This window comes from Panicum virgatum, chromosome 2K (assembly GCF_016808335.1).
Source record: "Panicum virgatum strain AP13 chromosome 2K, P.virgatum_v5, whole genome shotgun sequence".
Taxonomy (NCBI): domain Eukaryota; kingdom Viridiplantae; phylum Streptophyta; class Magnoliopsida; order Poales; family Poaceae; genus Panicum; species Panicum virgatum.
Genome location: NC_053137.1, coordinates 48,249,337 through 48,266,628, shown reverse-complemented (window position 1 = coordinate 48,266,628; position 17,292 = coordinate 48,249,337). Strand labels below are relative to the sequence as shown.

General features: G+C 44.0%; 1 protein-coding gene across 2 annotated transcripts; it reads left to right on the top strand.

Annotated features, from left to right (window-relative positions):
* Positions 1-14,530: 14,530 nt before the first annotated feature.
* LOC120681496 (serine carboxypeptidase 1-like) lies at positions 14,531-17,004 on the top strand. 2 transcript variants are annotated; one of them, XR_005677896.1, is made up of 8 exons: positions 14,531-15,011; positions 15,107-15,214; positions 15,310-15,584; positions 15,685-15,930; positions 16,018-16,114; positions 16,216-16,302; positions 16,395-16,500; positions 16,596-17,004. XR_005677896.1 is itself a non-coding variant. In XM_039963003.1 (8 exons), the coding sequence occupies exons 1-8, from the start codon at positions 14,567-14,569 to the stop codon at positions 16,746-16,748; spliced, it is 1,527 nt and encodes a 508-aa protein (XP_039818937.1). In that variant the 5' UTR covers positions 14,533-14,566; the 3' UTR covers positions 16,749-17,004. The 2 variants fall into 2 exon arrangements, 1 of the variants encoding a protein (XP_039818937.1); XM_039963003.1 differs by having other exon boundaries at positions 14,533-15,011; positions 16,018-16,124.
* Positions 17,005-17,292: the final 288 nt, after the last annotated feature.

Sequence of the window (17,292 nt, the reverse complement as noted above, 5' to 3'; positions counted from 1 at the left end):
ACGCTTTTTCTGATTCTAATAGAAAATCAGTGCCAGACCGCATGATGAACAAAGTTTTATCCACACATCCCATTTTAAAACCCTGAGCCAGCAAAAATATTTTCAGTCTATCATACCAAGCTCTATGTGCCTGTTTCAAACTATAAAGTGTTTTTTGAAGTTTATAAACACGGTTTGGAAACTTGGGATTTTCGAAACCAGAGGGTTGTTTCACATAAACCTCTTCTTCGATAAAAACCATTTAAGAAGGCGGATTTAACGTCCATTTGGAAAACTTTTAAACCCTTAGAAGCAGCAAATACAAGAAAAATCCTAATCGCTTCCAAACGAGCAACAGGGGCAAAAGTTTCCTCAAAATCAATCCCTTCTTTTTGGCAAAACCCCTGGGCAACAAGACGAGCCTTGTTTCGAACAACCAACCCATCCTCACCCTGCTTGTTTTTGAAAACCCACTTTGTTCCGATGGGATTACAAGCAGGTGGAGGCTCGACTAAAACCCAAACTTGGTTTCTTTCAAAAATTTTGAGTTCCTCATGCATGGTCTTGAGGGTGCATACATTTGGTGAGAGTTGCACTGGTAAGGGGGAAATGCATTTAGTGGGAGTTTTTGCTTTGTTTAGCTCCTGGTTTTCCCTCCGCTTCTGGTATGACTGTGTCGAGCCCTGCCTCTGTCTTTGAGGAGTCATGCTTGTGTTTGATCGACTGTGTCGAGCCGTTGCCCTTGTCTGAGGGAATCGATATTTGCTTGGTCAAGTGACTTGTTCTTGCTTCTTTCGAGCTTTTGTCACTTGTTCGAGTTCTTTCTTGCTTCTTTGTTTTCCACTGTTTTTGTTTCAATCTTGGTTCATTTGTGGTGTGTTGACAATGCACTCATCAAGGGGGAGATTGAGGAATGTTGAGTACTCTATCCTGCTTGTGATGAGTGAATTGTCAACCGTACGGTGCGATCGTGCGCTTGGTCTTCGGATTGCAGGTACACTGGTGTCAAGTGTCGACGGAGAGCTGTCGTGGAGGTGCTGTGGCCGATGGACCGTGCGGTGGACGGCAGTGAAGGGTGTAGGATCAAGAACACCGACTAGAGGGGGGGTGAATAGGCGGTTTAAAAACTAAACCCAACAACACTAGAGAAATTTAATTAGTAACAAAGGAAAGCCCTATGTCAAGCTATTACAATCTCTAGATGGGTTTGCAACCTAGGGTGACAAGACACGAATTAAGCTCTAGTAAAGTAAATTGCTCAAAGTAAAGACAAGAATAAAAGAGAGCAAGAGTAGTAACCGAGCTTGACACAAGAATATATCCCGTGGTGTCGATGACTTGCCGGTCACCCCTAATCCACGTTGAGGTGGATTCCAAGAATCAACCGCTCCTCTATCAAGAACCTCTTGATCTTGAGCCGGCTTGAATCAAGGAACCGCTCCACACCTCGATTCCACTAGAGTTGCTCTTCACCACTCCGGTGAGGTGAGCACAAGACCTCTCACAACCGAAATCGGGGCTCCTCAACAATCTCCTTGGAGGTGCTCCACGAAATCCACTTCTCCAAGCCGTCTAGGGAGCGGCAACTCCCAAGAGTAACAAGTTGATGACGCTTGCTTGAAGTTTCCCTAATGCCACAAAGCTCAAACTCTTGATGCAATGCACTAGGAAGCTCTCACACTCTTAAAAATGCAATCTCTAAGCAAGTGTGTGTGAGAGAGGGATGCCTTAGCTCTAATGTGTCAAGAATGCTATCCAAATGGCCAAGAGAGTCACCCAATGGCCGGGCATTGGGTATATATAGACATCCCTCCAAAAACTAGCCGTTACACTCTTTTCTGCGAAGTCGCGGACCGTCCGCGATTCAAAAACCGGACTGTCCGCCGTTATAAACCAGTGAGTCAGAGTGCATTTAATGCATGTCAGAACTAGCCGTTAAGCCCTGGCGGACCGTCCGCGCCCCAGTGGCGGACCGTCCGCAGTTAAGAGTTCCAACCCCACCAGAGACTAACATCGTCTCTGGAACAACTTTGAGATTAGCCTGCGGACCGTCCGCGCCTCAGGAGCGGACCGTCCGCAGTTTAACTTTGAAGCCCACACCAGAGAGACACCCTTTCTGGTAAAAAATGAAATACAGTAGCGGACCGTCCGCCCACCTGGGCCGGACTGTCCGCCAGCCCACCAGAGCCTCTGCAAGCTCTCTGGAACGATCGCGGACTGTCCGCCCCTCTGGGCCGGACAGTCCGCCAGCCCACCAGAGCCTCTGCAAGCTCTCTGGAACGAGCGCGGACTGTCCGCCCCTCAGGTGCGGACTGTCCGCCGTTACTCAGTGAGCTCGAACTTAGTCTATTTCAAAACTTTTCAAAACGCCGTTAGCCCTCATGCATGCAACTAGACATTTTGAGCAAAATGGCACTAAAGACCCGTCAAGCATGAGTACACAACCCCTCTTGATAGTACGGCTAACTATCCAACAAATCCGGTCACTTTTCATCCACTAAACGCCTTGTGACCGGTAAAATGTAAAAGCCCTATTTTATACCTTTGCCTTGAGCCCGAGCTTTACTCATCATCTCCAAAACTCCATACGTTCACAACCAAATGTCTTTCATCCGTGAATCAACCTATACTCATCTTCTCAAATGAAATCGTTAATCCACAAACCGTTGTCATTAATTACCAAAACTAGAATTAGGGGCCTAGATGCTTTCAATCTCCCCCTTTTTGGTATTTGATGACAACACTAAATTTTGGAGTGATAAAAGTTTTCAAGTCAACTTTATACACTAGGCATAAGGTGGACTTGGAATTGAACTTTGGAAGAACTTACTCATTTTCTTGAAAATTTCAGAATATGATATGAATAAATTCACCAAGTTCGATGAGTAGAGAGAACTCCCCCTTGATATGTGCATATAAATTTTCATGAATACCAAGAGCACATATATATTTGAGAATTTTGACAGAGTTTTCCCTACAAGTGGAAATCGAGGCATACAAGATACAATAGATATATGATATGAAAGTTTAGCATGGTTAGCACGACCTCACAACCACAAGATGAACATAAATAGATAAGAGTAGCGCAAACTAACATAGTTCATCACACATTACAAACCAAGGTTCAAATCCAAACACAAGTCTCAAATAGAGTTCATGAAAGACACAAATATATAAAACATGTGAGGCAAGCGGAAGCTGAAAACGAATGATCTCCATAAGAAGTCCATGAGCTCCCCCTAGATCCAGGCACTCCAAAGCTCCTTCTCCCCCTTTGGCATCAATTGCCAAGAAAGTCAAACGGCTGGTGGAGGAGGTGGCGGTGGGTAGAACGGCTGGTGCGGATAGAACTCTGGAGGCGGCACTGGAGCTGGAAACACTGAGTAGAAATGATCAGAAAACCCTGTGAAGGCTGTGCTGAAAGCATCAAAGCGCTGCTCTAGCTGCTCCTGTCTCTGCTCAAGCTGCTCAAACTGCTCAGAGGAGGGCAAATCCTCAAAACGTGAGTCAAGGGCTGCTATATCTGAGTGTAAGCTCTCATGAAATCCCTGCATCTGTGTCATCATGGGCTGGAAAATCTGCTGCTGCATGTTCTGAAAGTTGAGGTTCATTTGATTCTGCATCTGACTAGCCAACCCCGCAATCTGAGAGGACATGCTTTCCTGCATGGATGCAAAGTATGGATCAAAGTAGCCAGCTGGAGGAGCCCACTGCTGCTGTGCTGGAGGATGCGGTGGTGGCATGGCATGCTGAGCTGCAGCTGCTCCCATATGAGCATCATCATCACTATCATCTTGCCCCTGTGCTTCGGCATCCATATCATCTCCAGGGAAGGGAGTCAAAGGCCTCAAGAGAAAAGCATTGTCATTCTTGAATGGCCTGAAAGGAGTGTGCTTGCTTTCACATAACCCTCTGAAGCTAGTCTTAACCTTGATGATGGACATAATGTATGGAGCAAAGTACAAGTTCATCTCCATGTTAAGCCTCAAGTCTGCAAGCTGATCCATGATAAGAGCAATGACATTGATTCTATTTCCATTCATGACATGAGATATCACATTCCAATAGTGTCCTCTAATCTTGTCCTTGTTGCCACTCTTAGGCATGAATGTGACTCTAGCAATCTTATTGATCACTGCAGGATGATGCCTCAGACCCTGAGTGCCCCCAAAAGTTCTAGCAATTCCAAGATGTGCAGGCTCATAGAACATGGGATAGTCATTCTCATCTAGAGGGTTTTCTAACACAATATTCATACTTTGCTCACTAGTGATGAGATTATAATCCAATTCATTTGCTTCAGCAAACTGTGCAAATGTAGCACCATAGGTTCTTTTCCCAGTTGTCCACCTAAAAGTTTCCTCAACCATGTTGATCTCTAGGGTGGCATAGAACTGGCGTATCACAGTTTCATTCCAATCACACCTATGCTGCAGAAAATTAGCTAACCCCATTTGCTGAAATCTATCTACTAGATCAGTCATGACTTGTTGTTGTCTCATGTAGCCTATGTCAATGGTCTGATGTTTGAATACATTTTTCTTAACTAGATGACCAAAGTAAACATCTTTTTGTACCTCGGTTTTGAAGAAAAGAATGTTGGTGTCACGAGGTAAGCTGAATTGATCCACTGCTCTTGCATTGGCATAGCTCTCTGCAGTCCACTGACGGCTAGGTAGATCTAGCCCCATTAAATCTGTAATATCATCATCAACTCCTTCAGTCTCTTCCTCTGAAGACTCATCACCTGCATCTCCTACTGAAGAAGCTGCAGCCATCTCACTGACATTTGGAGCATAGTCCACATCATCCGAGTCATCACTGTCTCTTTGTCTTTTGGAAGACATAGCCTTCTTGATTTTAGAAGCTACCTTGATGATCTTCCGGGGTGGCCTGAGATCAAGATTTAACCATAAGAACAATTACTAAAGCAATAGAATGAATCCTTAATGATATAACTCAATTCAGCACTGATCTGAAAATCTGATAGTAGCGGACCGTCCGCACTTCTGAACGCGGACCGTCCGCGGTTCATGAACTACCACGGCGGACTGTCCGCGTCCATCAGGCGGACTGTCCGCGACCCATCTGTTCTGCGCAGGAACACAAAATCGCCCTCATCTTTGATTCATCCACATTTTGAGTTTTGATTCAAATCCACCAACCAAAATTAAACTATAGCATCTCCTCATCACTAGGAATAAGATCCCCCAAGTATTTTTAAGAATCCATGGCCAAAAAATAGATCGGAGCATCTAACCCTAACTCTTTCCAATAAAGAAATCCAAGAACAAGAGTTAGGGATTCATTGAAATACCGCGAGGACATGATGCACTATCTTGAGAAGAGTCCGGGGATGTGCTCGGACCGTCCGGGAACCACTCCAAAAGGGCTTGACCTTGTCGTCTTCCCCACGTGCTTGAGAGAGAAAGAGAGAGAGACACTTTTGGAGTATGTGTTCGGTTTGGTGGGGGAGGTGAGGGGGGCACCCATTATAAGTCGAGTCTGGCCGACCCCACAATTCTGTCCAGTCGCGGACTGTCCGCGGTCCTTTGGCGGACCGTCCGCCTTTGAAATTTTTTTTTCACTGCAACTGACTGAACTTCCTCTGCCCAACATGCGCGGACCGTCCGCGGTCCTTTTGCGGACTGTCCGCAATGAATTTCTGCGATTGACAACTTCTCTGCAGAGCTTCTGGTGAACAAGTCCAATTAACGGCGGACTGTCCGCCTATTACCCGCGGACCGTCCGCGCTACCAAAAATCTGACAAGTCTGAATTCTGCCAATTTTCTCAATTCCAACTCCAATTTGGGATCATTGCTCTTACAAAAATCCAAAAATCTCAAATATTGCATGAAAACCTTCAAACGACTTATATGAGCAAGTTTCAACAAGAATTCAAAAATAAATCGAGTAGAATCATGAAAACTCATAAATGGCTCAAAAATACCTCAAAAATTCATAAAAATGAAACAAGAAGTGCATGAAAGAACCATATGCCACATGTGCTAGTTTTCAAGCCACATTTGAGAAGTCAATGATATTTAACTCATTTCTCAACTTGCAAAACCGAGATTCATCCAAAGGCTTGGTAAAAATATCGGCTAATTGATCATCCGTGCCAATACCATCAATCTTGATATCACCCTTGTTCACATGATCTCTAAGAAAATGATGGCGGATATCAATATGCTTGGTTCTTGAATGTTGAACCGGATTAGAGGCAATCTTCACGGCACTTTCATTATCACACAACAAGAGAATTTCATCAAATTTCACACCATAATCTAGAAGAGTTTGCTTCATCCATAATAATTGAGCACAACAACTTCCGGCCGAGATATATTCCGCTTCGGCGGTTGAAAGAGCCACGGAATTTTGCTTCTTTGATGACCATGATACAAGAGATCTTCCAAGAAATTGACAACCACCAGAAGTGCTCTTCCTATCAACCTTGCACCCCGCATAATCCGAATCCGAGAATCCAACCAAATCAAAATGAGCACCCTTGGGATACCATAAGCCAATATTAGGAGAATATTTCAAGTATCTCAAGATCCTCTTGACGGCGGTCAAATGACATTCTCTAGGTGCGGCTTGAAATCGTGCACACATGCAAACACTAAACATGATGTCGGGCCTAGATGCGGTCAAATAAAGCAAACTACCAATCATAGAACGGTAAAGCTTTTGGTCAACCGGGTTACCTCCCTCATCTAGGTCGAGATGCCCGTTTGTGGCCATAGGAGTCTTGATTGGTTTTGCATCTTCCATTCCAAATTTCTTCAAGATATCCTTCACATATTTTGATTGACACACAAAGGTGCCTTCCTTGAGTTGCTTGATTTGAAGTCCAAGAAAGAAACTCAATTCACCAATCATGGACATCTCAAATTCCCTAGACATCATTTCACCAAATTCCTCACAAAAACTTGGGTTAGTTGAACCAAAGATAATATCATCGACGTAAATTTGACAAACAAACAAGTCTTTACCAATATCTTTAGTGAACAAGGTAGTATCAACCTTACCAATTTTGAAGCCCTTAGAGATAAGAAAATCCCTCAATCTTTCATACCAAGCTCGTGGAGCTTGCTTAAGACCATAAAGAGCTTTAGAGAGCTTGTATACATGATTTGGCTTCTTGGGATCTTCAAAACCGGGAGGTTGCTCAACAAAAACAAGTTCACTAATTTTGCCATTCAAGAAAGCACTTTTCACATCCATTTGAAAAAGTTTAATGTTGTGAGAGCAAGCATAAGCTAATAAAATTCTAATAGCTTCTAATCTAGCAACGGGAGCAAAAGTTTCACCGAAATCCAAACCTTCGACTTGAGTGAAGCCTTGAGCGACCAATCTTGCCTTGTTCCTCACAACCATTCCATCTTCATTTTGCTTGTTTCTAAAGACCCATTTAGTGCCAATAACATTATAATTCTTGGGCCTCTCAACTAAATCCCAAACTTGATTCCGGGTGAAATTATTTAATTCTTCATGCATAGCATTCACCCAATCCGGATCTCTCAATGCTTCATCTACACGGTTAGGTTCAAGAAAAGATACAAAAGAATAATGTTCACAAAATGAAGCAATGCGAGATCGAGTTTGGACACCCTTACTAATATCACCCATGATTTGATCCACCGGATGATCCTTTGCAAGAACATGAAGAATTCTTTGAGGAATAATGGGTTCTTGAGTTGATGAAGAAGGTGCACTAGATGAACCAACTTGATCTTGTACTTGAGAATCATCATTACTTGAATCTTGTATATTTTGTTGTGCTTGATCATTTGAGATAGAAGTTGAAGGATTAACTCTAATAGAGATAGAAGGACCAACTTCATCTTCATCTTCTTCTCTTGGTCTAACATCACCAATTGACATATTTTTCATTGCATTTCTCAAACCATCACTTCTCACATCATCAAGATTTTCTTGTTCATTGTGAGACCCATTGGTTTCATCAAACTCAACATCATATGCTTCTTCAACAATGCCATGTGTTTTGTTGTAGACCCGATAAGCCTTGCTACTAGATGAATATCCAAGAAGAAAACCCTCATCACATTTGCTTTGAAACTTTGATAACCGAGTTCCCTTCTTGAGAATATAGCATTTGCAACCGAACACTCTAAAATATGATATATTTGGCTTCCTTCCAATGAGCAACTCATATGGGGTCTTGTTATGAAATCTATGGCAATACAATCTATTTGAGGCATGACAAGCCGTGTTGATTGCTTCGGCCCAAAAACTGTCCGAAACATTATACTCGGAGAGCATTGATCTTGCCATATCAATCAAGGTTCTATTTTTCCTCTCAACAAGACCATTTTGTTCCGGAGTGTACTTGGTTGAGAATTCATGCTTGATTCCTTTCTCATCACACCATTCCTCAACTCTTGTGTTTCTAAACTCACTTCCATTGTCACTCCTTACTTTCTTCACCTTAAGCTCAAATTCATTTTCGGCCCTTGTAAAGAATTTCTTGAAAATGTCATATGTATCGGCCTTGTCATGAAGAAAGAAAACCCATGTATATCTTGAGTAATCATCTACTACCACAAGACAATAGCAATTTCCACCAATACTTCTATAAGTTGTAGGACCAAATAAATCCATGTGCAATAATTCCAAAGGTCTCTCGGTTGACATGACACTCTTAGTGGGATGAGTATTTGCAACTTGCTTTCCGGCTTGACATGCACTACAAAGCTTATCTTTATCAAACTTCACATTCTTCAAGCCAACTACTAAATCATGCTTCAAAATTCGGTTGAGTTGTTTCATGCCAACATAACCAAGCCTTCTATGCCATAACCAACCCAAAGATGATTGAGTGAATAAGCAAGTGGACAAATTTGCCTCTTTAGTTGCAAAATCCACAAGATATACATCCTCATGTCTAAATCCCGTAAAGATGTGATCTTTTCCATCCAAGCTAGTCACTACAACATCATCTTTAGTGAAACTACACTTATATCCAAAATCACAAAGTTGAGTGACCGCTAAGAGATTAAACTTGAGAGAATCAACTAACAATACATTTGAGAGAGAATGATTGCTTGAGATAGGAATTGTACCAACTCCTTTGACTTTGCCCCGGCTATTGTCACCAAAAATGATGTCACTATAGCCACCCACATTCTCATCTAGAGAGGAAAACATCATTTGATCTCCGGTCATATGTTGAGTGCATCCACTATCAAGCACCCAATGTCTTCCTCCGGACTTGTAATTCACCTACAAAGAGGAAGTAACTCTTTTAGGTACCCAAACTTTCTTGGGTCCTTGAGCGTTAGTGACCACATTAGTGACCAAGACTTTTGGCACCCAAATGGCATTCTTTTTAGCACCATTTATAGGTATCCCAACAAATTTTGCACTAACATTGCCATTTGAATTTTTCATAAGCATGTAACTTGAATCAAAGGATATGACTTTCTTGTTGGTGCAATTCTTCTCAACATGGCCAACCTTCTTGCATTTTTCACAATATGGCTTGCCACTACTCTTCACAAAGGTAGTTTTGGTTTGCACAAAAGCCTTCTTCCCTTTCTTAGGAATATATCCAAACCCTTGCTTGTTCAAGGTGAACTTTTGGCTTGCCCAACAATGATTAAATTTTGCTCTACTATCATAGCATTTTCTCAAATCATTAGTCAAGCAAGTAACCTCTTTCTTTAACAAATCATTTTCCATAATGAGAGATTTATTGCAATATGAGTTGTCTAGGTTGGTGCACAAAGAACTAGTAGAGCTAGAGCCACAAGATTTATCATCAATTAAATCACAACTAACACCAATGCTCAATGTTGCTTTTCTTTCATGACTAAGCAAGGTATTGTGAGCTTCCTCAAGCTTCTCATGAGTTTCTTTGAGATTCTCATGAGAAGTCTTTAGCTCCTCATAGGAATCTTGAAGAGAAGTAAACTTCAACTTCAAGTCCCTCAACTTAGCCTTTTCCTTTGTCATGAATTCATCGGCATCATTAAGCATTTCAACAAGATCATCATATGAAAGTTCATCAAGTTCATCATCTTGTTGTACCTTTGCACCACCCTTTGCCATAAGACAATGTGGTGTAGAGAAGAGTGATGGAGCCTCCTTGATGGCGATCCCGGCAACTCCCTTGGATGGCTTGTCATCATCATCATCATCATCATCGGAGCTTGCATCGGAATCCCATTCAACAAAATAAGCTTGGCCATTCTTTTTCTTCTTGATGAACTTCTTCTTCTTCTTTTCATCATTTTTCTTGTCCTTTTTCTTGTTTGGACAATTGACAATGATATGACCTACTTCACCACAATTAAAGCAAGTCTTGTCCACAAAAGGATTTTTTCTTGATGATTGACCTCTCTTGCCAAAGCTCTTCTTGCTCATCATTCTATTGAATCTCTTGACAAAAAGAGCCATCTCCTCATCCGATTCTTCTTCTTGGCATCCACTTTCTTCTTCATTTTTGCTATCTTGAGCTTTGAATGCCACACTTTTCTTTTTCATATCAATTTCTCCACCATGAGCTTCATCTTGAGATTTCTTGAACATGTCATGGGTGAGAATTTCTCCCAATATTTGTGTGGGAGTTGCGGTCTTCACATTTGACCTTACAAGTAAGGTCACAATTGTGTCATATCTTTCCGGAAGACATCTAAGAAACTTGTGGTTGAAATCCCCATCCGGTACCTCAAATCCAAGTCCCTTGAGATCATTTACAATGTCATTTAGCCGGTTGAACATCTCGGCTATGCTCTCATCCTTCTTCATGGTGAATTCACTAAAATTTCCTTTAAGCAAGTATAGCTTGGCCTCCTTCACCGTTGATGTACCCTCATGAATTTCCATGAGCTTCTTCCATATGTCATTTGCATTGGTGAGGCTCTTGACTCTATTGAATTCATTTACATCAAGAGCACTAAAGAGCACATTAACCCCTTGATCATTTAGTGTCTCATTTTCCTCATCTAGGGGTGTCAAACTCTTTGGGTCCAAAATGACATATCCATCATTTACTACTCTCCATAGCTTTCTACTCATGGCTTTGAGATGAGCCGACATCCTAGTCTTCCAATAATCATAATTGTTCCCATCAAAGAACGGTGGCTTCCCAACATGAATCCCATGATCACTAGTCATTGTTCTACTCCAAGATGGTTAAATCCTTAATTAATGAAGTACTTAGCTCTGGTACCACTTGTAGGATCAAGAACACCGACTAGAGGGGGGGTGAATAGGCGGTTTAAAAACTAAACCCAACAACACTAGAGAAATTTAATTAGTAACAAAGGAAAGCCCTATGTCAAGCTATTACAATCTCTAGATGGGTTTGCAACCTAGGGTGACAAGACACGAATTAAGCTCTAGTAAAGTAAATTGCTCAAAGTAAAGACAAGAATAAAAGAGAGCAAGAGTAGTAACCGAGCTTGACACAAGAATATATCCCGTGGTGTCGATGACTTGCCGGTCACCCCTAATCCACGTTGAGGTGGATTCCAAGAATCAACCGCTCCTCTATCAAGAACCTCTTGATCTTGAGCCGGCTTGAATCAAGGAACCGCTCCACACCTCGATTCCACTAGAGTTGCTCTTCACCACTCCGGTGAGGTGAGCACAAGACCTCTCACAACCGAAATCGGGGCTCCTCAACAATCTCCTTGGAGGTGCTCCACGAAATCCACTTCTCCAAGCCGTCTAGGGAGCGGCAACTCCCAAGAGTAACAAGTTGATGACGCTTGCTTGAAGTTTCCCTAATGCCACAAAGCTCAAACTCTTGATGCAATGCACTAGGAAGCTCTCACACTCTTAAAAATGCAATCTCTAAGCAAGTGTGTGTGAGAGAGGGATGCCTTAGCTCTAATGTGTCAAGAATGCTATCCAAATGGCCAAGAGAGTCACCCAATGGCCGGGCATTGGGTATATATAGACATCCCTCCAAAAACTAGCCGTTACACTCTTTTCTGCGAAGTCGCGGACCGTCCGCGATTCAAAAACCGGACTGTCCGCCGTTATAAACCAGTGAGTCAGAGTGCATTTAATGCATGTCAGAACTAGCCGTTAAGCCCTGGCGGACCGTCCGCGCCCCAGTGGCGGACCGTCCGCAGTTAAGAGTTCCAACCCCACCAGAGACTAACATCGTCTCTGGAACAACTTTGAGATTAGCCTGCGGACCGTCCGCGCCTCAGGAGCGGACCGTCCGCAGTTTAACTTTGAAGCCCACACCAGAGAGACACCCTTTCTGGTAAAAAATGAAATACAGTAGCGGACCGTCCGCCCACCTGGGCCGGACTGTCCGCCAGCCCACCAGAGCCTCTGCAAGCTCTCTGGAACGATCGCGGACTGTCCGCCCCTCTGGGCCGGACAGTCCGCCAGCCCACCAGAGCCTCTGCAAGCTCTCTGGAACGAGCGCGGACTGTCCGCCCCTCAGGTGCGGACTGTCCGCCGTTACTCAGTGAGCTCGAACTTAGTCTATTTCAAAACTTTTCAAAACGCCGTTAGCCCTCATGCATGCAACTAGACATTTTGAGCAAAATGGCACTAAAGACCCGTCAAGCATGAGTACACAACCCCTCTTGATAGTACGGCTAACTATCCAACAAATCCGGTCACTTTTCATCCACTAAACGCCTTGTGACCGGTAAAATATAAAAGCCCTATTTTATACCTTTGCCTTGAGCCCGAGCTTTACTCATCATCTCCAAAACTCCATACGTTCACAACCAAATGTCTTTCATCCGTGAATCAACCTATACTCATCTTCTCAAATGAAATCGTTAATCCACAAACCGTTGTCATTAATTACCAAAACTAGAATTAGGGGCCTAGATGCTTTCAAAGGGCAGCCGGGACCGGAGCTCGTGCCGGGCGGTAGTTGTGGCGTCCACTCCTGGATCGAGGGCGCAAGTGGCGACGGAAGGTGGGTTTCTTGGTTTACGCCACAAAACCAAGAATGCGGACGGCGGTTGAAGACGCCAAGTCGTAGAGGCACGGGCGTCGGTCTCGGGACTGACGGAGGCGATGGGCGTCGACGACGTCTAGGGCCTCGCTGCGGGCGATGAGGTGACGGGCATCGGGCGGCGTCTAGGGCCGTCAGGAGGCTGAGGCGTGAACGGCGTCCAGGGCCACGGCGTGGAGGCGGGAATCTTCCCGCGCGTGAAGTTTTGGCGGTTTTCTCAAAACCGGCCACCTACCCGGGTTTCGCGGACCCTCCAAAACCGCGAACCAGATCTTCATCGACATGGCGGCATCGCGGAGAAGACTTTGTTTCGAAGAAAGAACCTCGGCCGTCGGATGAGATCATGTAAATATTTCCGGTTTTGCCCCTACGTGCGTTTTAGTCTCTAGGTTGAGTCTAGGGGCATTTTGGACCCCTGCGTGGGCACCTTAAATACCCCCTCACCCCTCTCCTCTCTCCCCTGCGCCTGGAACAAATCACTCTCCACCAGCCAGCGCCTCCCACCTCTCTCCCGTCGCTCTCTCTCTCCCTGTTCTTCTCCTCCCTCTCAAGGATGAGAACTAGAGGTATGTATTCTTGAGACGTTTTGTACTGAGATTGTGTGGGAAAGGAGGCCCTTCCCTCCTTGTGCCCTCGGGGCTTTCGATCTCGTGTCAATCTTGTTCATCTTGTGCTTCGTTTGGATGAATTTCGATTTTCCTTTGTCGATTCTTGAGTACGAGATGAGAGGTTGTTTCGTGGTGATTGTGTGACTCTTTGAAGTGATTCTAATCCATCTAGCCAAGTGCTAAAACTCCCGGAATCACGAGTCCCCTCGGATCGAAGTTTTTGAGTTCTAGAGAAAACTCCGTTCTTGCTCGGGAATTCCTCGATTCCTCCCAAACCATGGAGTGATTCGTCGATTCCTTCCGTGGACATGTTCACAAGTCCTTTGTGAATATGCCTGCAAAATTTGAGCTCCTTTGAACTTGATTTGATCCTCCAATCATCGAAGTATCCAAAGGTCGCGGGCTGGAAAAACGTTTCTGGACTCTGTTTTTCCTATCACCGGATGAACCAACGCTTTGAAGTTGTATGCGTCGGATCAACCGGTGAGTAGGTTTTTCGTGCGTTAGGGTTTTCTGCTGTTCGCAAATTGCACCGGTGCATAGCTCTCGGAGAGCATCAGATTAACCGGTGTATGTTGACCAGCAACCCCACGAGTGTGTTGTTTTGTCCGTTCAACTGGCGTATAGATATACATTGACGTCGGTTCAACCGGTGTATATAGTGTGTGTGTTTTTCAGCAGCTTCTTCTCGCTGTTTGCTTCCGCATTACTGCTCGCATGTTCCTAGGGTTGTTTTGTGTAAGTGTAGCTCCTCTATAGTTACTCTACACTTCACCTAGGACTTGAGGGTTGAATACGAACTTGGGATCTTAGGCCGATCTTTCGACTGCGAGAATTTTCAATCGGCTCCCATTCACCCCCCTCTGGTCGCCTCTGGTCGCCTTTTCGGTCCCTCAACTTTGCATTGGGAAGCATCATCTGCTTGTTTTGGAGTTGCGCATTCAGAGCTCGTGTGCCTATATAAACCTTTGCCAATGTGTGAAACATATCCAAGATAATCTTTTCTGTTTCCTCATTAAGATGAGGACCGATGCTTACCTGACACACCTTATCTTCTTGCTTCTGGTCTCTGTGGCTGTGTTGCACGCTCATGCGTCGCAGAAAGCTCAGCTCGAGAATGTGGCTGTGTTGCACGCTCATGCCTCGCAGCAAGCTCAGCTCGAGAAATTCATCTTGTCCAGAAGAGCTAGAACTAGCAGCAGTGAGGCTAGTCTACATGGGTGGTCTGGTGTCAGTGTGAGGAGCAGCCTCCAAGTCCGAGCAGGGTACTTGGGCTCCGACCAGAGTGCTCTGAAGGCGGCCGACAAGATCCCGGCGCTGCCAGGCCAGCCGAAGGGCGTCGACTTCGACCAGTACGGCGGGTACGTGACCGTCGACGAGAAGAACGGCCGCGCGCTCTTCTACTACTTCGTGGAAGCGCCGCAGGATGCGTCGTCGAAGCCACTCCTCCTGTGGCTTAATGGAGGTCAGAAAGACTACATCACCTTTGCTTGTGTGATTTGTACTCTGTCAGTTCTCTCACCTCTGATTCTTCTCATGTCATTTGCACAAATGGTGCAGGGCCTGGATGTTCGTCCCTTGGGTTTGGAGGGATGCTAGAACTGGGCCCGTTCCGGGTGAACAACGACAACAAAACGCTCAGCAGGAACAGGCATGCATGGAACGAAGGTAACCTGTAACACCCAAAGAAGCTTGCTTTCTCAAAATTAAATACAATTTCTTTTTTGCTAGTAAGAAGTTACAAAAGGTAATGAAAATTGCAGTGGCTAATGTGATATTTTTGGAGTCGCCCGCTGGCGTTGGATTCTCCTACTCAAACACATCCTCTGATTACGATGAGAGCGGGGACTCAAAAACAGCAGAGGACGCCTACATCTTTCTCGTCAATTGGCTCGAGAGATTCCCCGAGTACAAGACCCGTGCCTTCTACATCTCCGGTGAGAGCTACGCCGGTCACTATGTCCCGCAGCTGGCCGCTACCATCCTAAGCCACAACATGCACCACAATAGAACAATAATAAACCTTCAGGGCATTCTGGTATGCATCTTGTTCTGTCGTGATCATATATAACACATAACAGAGTTCAAAGAAACACTTGCACTTTTCTTATGATTTAAACTTGTTTCTCCCTTGCAAGGTTGGCAACCCATATCTAGATCGTTATAAAAATCAGAAGGGGCGCTTCGAGTATCTGCACAGCCATGGGCTGTTTTCTGATGAGGTTTTGGCCAATGTCACCAGTCACTGCAATTTCAACTCTTCAGATGCTGAAGCATGCTTACGGACAACCGACTGGTTTTACTACGGCCCCGTCGATCCCTACAACATATACGCGCCCATCTGCATCGACGAACCTGATGGATCCTACCATTCCAGCAGCTATGTAAGAGAAGAGGACCCTAGCTATAATCTCATTACAGTATGTACCTACATGTCCTGACATACTTACGTCTTTCTGTAAATTATCCAGCTACCAGGGTACAATGCATGTGACTACTATCCTACAGTAACATACCTCAATAATCCTTTGGTGCAAGAGGCTTTTCATGCTAGGAAGACTGAATGGGGTGGCTGCACGTAATTTTTCTTACTGAGCTATAAGATAGAATTACTAGATTATTGTTTTTTTTGTTTCGGGGACTTGATGCTACTACTTTTGTGTGAATAGAGATCTAGGTTGGAAAGATGCGCCAGATTCTATGGTCCCAACTCTCAAATGGCTCATCAAGCATGGGCTGCCCATATGGTTGTTTAGGTACGGTAATCCTTCCATACCTCCAAATAATAAAAAATGTAAGGAGATACATGTCATTATCTGAATGTTGCATCATATCTACTAACTTTCAGTGGAGATTTCGATGCCATATGCCCACTCACCGCAACAAGGTACACTATCCAAGATCTGAACCTCTCGGTCACAAAGCCATGGCGTCCATGGACAGCAAACATGGAGGTAAACTAATTAATAAGCGAACTCTGCTGTAAAAAAAAATGGTATTAAAGTTCCTATTTTCTCAGCTAGAAAATTAACTTCGACGATGGCTACAGGTGGGAGGCTATGTTCAGCAATACACTGGAGGTTTCACATTTGTATCCGTGAGGGCCGCTGGGCATATGGTTCCATCATTCCAACCTGAGAGAGGACTCATACTGCTTCACTATTTCCTCAAAGGGGTGCTCCCACCTTTTACACAAGAATAGTAAATTATAACAACTTTGTACGGCAGGTTGCTTATCAGTCAGCAACGAAGCTGGATAACATGAGGATGGCGTGAGGGCTGATAAGCTGTCACCATTCAAGTCAGCTGTGTTAGTCATATAATTTTTATGATTACACAATACACCCGCTGCTCAAAGTTTGCAAGGCGGGTACATTGATATTACCCTAAGTCGGTGTCTGCATTGCCACACAATATTGAGATAATTTAATACATAACCTTTATGATGAGTTATCTTTTGAGTTATCTTATAGCAACTCCCTTAATGTATGTAGAAAAATGAATACGGTAAGTTGCACGGAAGCAACTTGTGCAATGATGATAAGGGAGTGACCTTAATATCATAATCTTAAATTTTTAGATTACGAGACTATTGCTTCATGAAACAACAGTCTTCTCCTCTACAACATCTAAAAACCTAAGTGAAATTATATAAGATGATATATGTGACATTGAGATTGTTGATGTTTACAAATCGTATATGAGAAAAAAAAAGAAACATCCCTTGTGATTAGTACCTTGATCTT